The sequence below is a fragment of the Polypterus senegalus genome, chromosome 18 (genome assembly GCF_016835505.1).
Source record: "Polypterus senegalus isolate Bchr_013 chromosome 18, ASM1683550v1, whole genome shotgun sequence".
NCBI lineage: Eukaryota > Metazoa > Chordata > Cladistia > Polypteriformes > Polypteridae > Polypterus > Polypterus senegalus.
In genome coordinates, this window is record NC_053171.1 from 79,930,494 (window position 1) to 79,935,447 (window position 4,954).

Sequence of the window (4,954 nt, forward strand, 5' to 3'; positions counted from 1 at the left end):
TTAAAATGTGTCAATGAATCGAGTTGACGTATATGAGAGGGAAGAGAATTCCCGAGCTGAGGAGCACCATGAGAGACGCTCGAGCTCCCATAGAACAGATTTTGATGTGTGGTACAGAAAGTGGAGCTGCAGATGAGAATCGGAGAGAGTGAGACGAGTGTCAATCTGTCGGAGATCAGTGAAGTTGTGGAGAGCTTTAAATGTTAAGAGAGGTATTTAGTATTGTATTCTGTAGTTAACAGGGAGCCAGTGAAGTTGAGAGAGAATAGGTGTAGTATGTTCAGTGGATTTAGAACAGTAGGTTATTATCCTGGTAGTAGAATTCTGAAGAAGTTGTAAGCGATGGATACGTTTTTGTGGGATGCCAGATAGAATAGCATTACAGTAATCTATACGGGTGGTGACTCTGGCATTAACCAATACTTCAGTACTATGTTGCGTAAGAACAGGACGAAGTCTAGAAATGTTTCGGAGATGGAAGAAGGCAGTCCAAGAAATGTTATTTATACGGGAGGAATTATTTAATAATTGTATTATTATTATATAATTGCCATTATTAATGTATAAATGGATATAAATAATTGCATGTAAATGATTCGCCAAAATCTGTTGTATGTAAACGATACTGTTTTAAACGTTATTGTTTTTTCATCAGAAAACCCGGTTTCCACGTCTACCTGTATTAGTTTAAATGGCAGTTTTGCCACTCGCAGTATGGCGGACGTGCTGACGAATCGTGTCGACTGGCAAACACAGTGAATGCGGCGTCTGCCTATATATGTTTATGGTCCCCAGGACCGAGGTTGGGAAAAACTGCTTTACATTATTTAGATGTGACTAAAATGACAGCGGTCCTCCAGTGATAATTACTTTAGCCCGCTTTCTGTTGTAAATTTAATCCCCTCTGAATAGCGCCGAATATATAGTCCGGCTATCGTTAGATGAACCACTGTTATGGAGACATATTACAGCCAAAATTAAATACACTATGAAATAGGATAATAAATAAATGATGACAACATGAATACTAAGTATAAATAATGTGTCCCAAAATTTCTTCATTGATTTATTTCGATGACGTGCACACAACATTAAATAAGTCCCGAAATGAAAACTGTCACCTTCACACGTTAAAGTTGACGGGACGGTCCCTAGCAAGTGCTGTTTTTTGATTGGTGAATCGTCAGGCGGTGTGGACGCATACGTTTCGCTTGACTTGGCAATCCTGCGGTTCCTGCGTGTGCTCAACATTGTGACTCTGTGTGTCGCTATCTGCCCCAACTACTTTGCCAAGAGGCTACTTTGAATTTACAAAGTTCCATATAATCAGGAGTTTTAAGTGTCTGCTGCACATGTGGCATTGGACGGCGGGAGGTTTCCTACCAATGAGTTACCAATCAAAACACAGTACTGGCTAGGAACCGCCCACCTTTGACAAGCGAACGTGACAGTTTTCATTTCAGGTCTTCTTTCATGTTGTGTGGTTGTCCCTGAAATAAATAAATGAGGAAATAAGCAATAAAAAAAAGGTATTTCATAACACATTTTATTATTTCGACTCACATTTCATGTTGTTTTGTTAGTGTTACATTTTATAGTATTTTATTTGTTTCATCCTAAATATTCCTCCATACACAGTGGGCTAAATGTGCATTACTCGATTCATTAGCATGGACGGTGTAATTTTTAGACAATCCTATTACGTTCTTCCAATTAATAATTTTTTGAGTGACACGCACTGCTACCTAGTGCTGCCTGCCTCAAACAGATCTCAAAGAAGGTCAGGCTATTCCATTTTTTTTACACTTTTTTATTCCCCATAATTCTCTCACGGCTCCCAATCCATCGGATTAAATGCCATCCTCTGCTGTCACTGTCCATTTATTATGCAGTCTTGGCAGTCGTGTTCAAATTCCAAGGCTGCACATTTGTTAAAACGGAAAAGTGGCTTTTCTTTCATATAAACACAATAATTTTGAATTTTTTTTTTTAGTATTCAGAAATGAATTCTGACATAATTATGTCAGGGGAAACTGCTGATCACTTAACCCTGAGGCACGCAACCTTAAGTAAACCCGCAATGAATAAATACACCACTGACTGGAAATGAAACCATTCCGAATGTGTACACCCAGAACTTTCCAAAAGTGTGAAATAAAGTCAACCCGCATGCATTCATTTCATTAACACAATAAAGCGGTATAAAAACCATAAGAAAAGTGTCCCAGCCCCCCGCCCCACAGTGTTACTTTTTTCTTCATTGGCACTTGGCAGGTTTCTCCTTTGAGCGTCTTCCAGATCACTCTGCCCACCGGCCGTACCCCTGTCCCCCTATCCACCTCTCTGTCACAGGCTGGTGTCCGCCGTCTCGGACTTGGGCAGCGCCGGCTCGGACAGCGTGTCAGGATGGCCGTCCCGGCAGAAGAGCACGGCTGGATTTTTGCACGCCCACATGGCGACGTCCCCTCCGTTGGCAGGGCTAGACGAGGACATCCTGCTGCCGGCTCCGTGCCGGTTCACGTAGCGGTCCCGGATGCGATCGGCGCGACTCCTGGCCTCCCGGCTCTGGTTTTGGGTGGACAGGTAGGCGGCGATGTTTCGAGTCCTGTAACCCTCCTCGCGGTTGCGGCCCAGCAGCATGGAGATATTGGGGTTCCTTATGGCGTAAATGAGGGGGTTGATGGCCCCGTTTGCCCACGCCATCCATATGGCCACCGTGTCCATGGCAGAGTTAAAAGACAAGTCGCCCGCGGCGGTGATCAAGCCCATCACGCAGTACGGTCCCCAGCACAAGATGATGAAGACGATCATGATAAGCACCGTGGTGGCCGTCCTCATCTCGCTGTAGAAACGCAGCAGGTGCGCGTACGTGGTGACCGGCCTCACCCGGATTTCCGAGAGCCGCACGGTCTTGCAGATGTTGTAGTGGCAGAAGCACATCAGGGCGAAAGGCAGGAGGTAGCAGGCGACGATGAGCGCGACGCTATACGCCGTGCCCATCCTGGAGGTGACAGAGTGAAAGATGTACATGCAATGGTAGAAGCCCCTCTTGTGCACCTGCAGGCGTCCGGCGGACTGCGCCACTAGGTACCACGGGAAAGAGAAGAGCACGGCCGCCAGCCAGACGGCCACCAGCAGCTGCGTCGCTCTCCGCCGGCCGATCTTCTCCTGGGGCTGCCTCACGATGGCATAGTAGCGGTCGAAAGAAATCAGAGTCATGGTCAGCGTGGAGATGATGCCGAAGCAGGAGTTGAAGAAGCCGTTGGCCACGCAGAAACGGTCCCCGAAAATCCAAAGCCCGTCCTTGCTGAAGAGCATGACGAAAGAAAAAGGCAAGCAGAGAATGGCCGTCAAGAAATCCGACAGGGACAGGGACATGATGAAGGCGTTAGTGACCGTCCGCAGCTGCCTGTGCTTGATGATGACCACAATGACCGCAGAGTTGCCCAGGCTGGACAAGAGGAAGATGACAAGCAGGATGAGCGCCTGGGACGCGACAGCGATGCCGTGCAGCAGCGTGTTTGCTTCCACTGCCTTCGTCCCGGCTCGCTCTCCCCCGGCGCCTCCACCCCCACCACCGCCGCCTGCGGACTGATTGCCGGCGTTTAGGTGATTCCTCACCGAGCTGAGCAAGGGGGTCGTACTGAAGAGGTCCAGTGGCCAGTCCCGATCCGAGCCGTTGTCGGCCGCCCTGTTGCTGCTGCTGTTGCCGAGGAGCGCGATGTTCACAGACAAATCCATCGGGCTCGACTGGGGGGCATCCACGGCCGCCAGGCGGATTCATCACTTTGGGATTTTTTTCTTTTCTTTCTTTCTTTTTTTTTTTTTTTTTTTGCTGGACTGAATCCCCAATTAGCTTACCCCCTTTACTTACTTCATCGCCCTGTCCGATCCTTGCTTTGACATTTCACAAGCGCCATCCGACAGTCGAGCGAGCCGGCTTTGTGCGAGTCCTGCCTGCGATTCGTGCCGCTACGCTCGTTCATTCATCGGTCCCTCCCTCGCTGACTCCCCCCTAGCCCCCTTTTCTCCCTTGCTCATTCCCGGCATAAATTGCGCTGCCTCTGATCTCAGCGACGTGACGTTTTGATCGTTACCAAGGCAGCAGTGATTTTTTATTTACCTTTTTTAACTGTTACGCACGATGTGATAAAGAGGAGCCGCTCATACGTAATCGCTACTCTTATAATAAAAGGTGGCAAGAGCCGGGATAATTGGGCCTTTGAAAGGCATCGGGCGTGCTTGACACGTTAAATGCATAATCACACACCCACCCCCTATTCTACCTCAATTTTCTTTTCTTTTTTTTTTTATTAAAAAGAATCCTTGAGCAAAACATAATTCAATTTAGTAGGCTGATCTCCAGTCGCTCTTCCACTTCCATTTCACTTCTCGTCTTTGTATAAGAAAAAATCGCACCAAGCTATCCATCCCATTTTAATGAGCAGATTTCAACACCCATCCATTCAGCCTGCCGTCTTATTGGTTCTCAGTTTTAGGGGCTTCCCGATGTGCAAAATATTCTAGCATCCATAGCTTCATGGCAGGAATTACCCAGCACAGGGCAAACGATGAAATGTATTGTGTAATGTGACAATAAATAAAAACACAACGATATGTGATCATAAATAAAGAAACATTTCCTGATATATGTAAATATTGCACGTTTGTGTATTTCTTATTTCTTCATTTATTTATTTAAATGACACAACATACAAGATGAAATATGCCTTTTAATAAAAAACAATACTCACAAGAGCCCATCCTTTCAACTGTGACAGGTGGAAATGATGGATTTCATTGCAAAGCTTATTTCATGTTGTGAGCTGGGTCACTGAAATAAATACATAAATAAATGAATAATAATAATTGGACAGTGTGGCACAATGGCACTGTGGTAGCACTGCTGCCTCGCCATAAGGAAAATGAGGTTTGTGTCTCGGATCCTCCCTGT

At 46.2% G+C, this 4,954-nt stretch overlaps 1 protein-coding gene across 1 annotated transcript; it reads right to left on the reverse strand.

Moving 5' to 3' along the window:
• Positions 1-1,559: 1,559 nt before the first annotated feature.
• Positions 1,560-4,593, reverse strand: LOC120518930 (G-protein coupled receptor 135). The gene has a single exon (XM_039741954.1). It carries the CDS (start codon positions 3,739-3,741, stop codon positions 2,347-2,349), a length of 1,395 nt encoding a protein of 464 aa, XP_039597888.1. The 5' UTR covers positions 3,742-4,593; the 3' UTR covers positions 1,560-2,346.
• Positions 4,594-4,954: the final 361 nt, after the last annotated feature.

Coding starts and splice junctions, on each gene's coding strand:
- LOC120518930 (XM_039741954.1), bottom strand. CDS start 3,741: ATGGATTTGTCTGTGAACATCGCGCTCCTCGGCAACAGCAGCAGCAAC.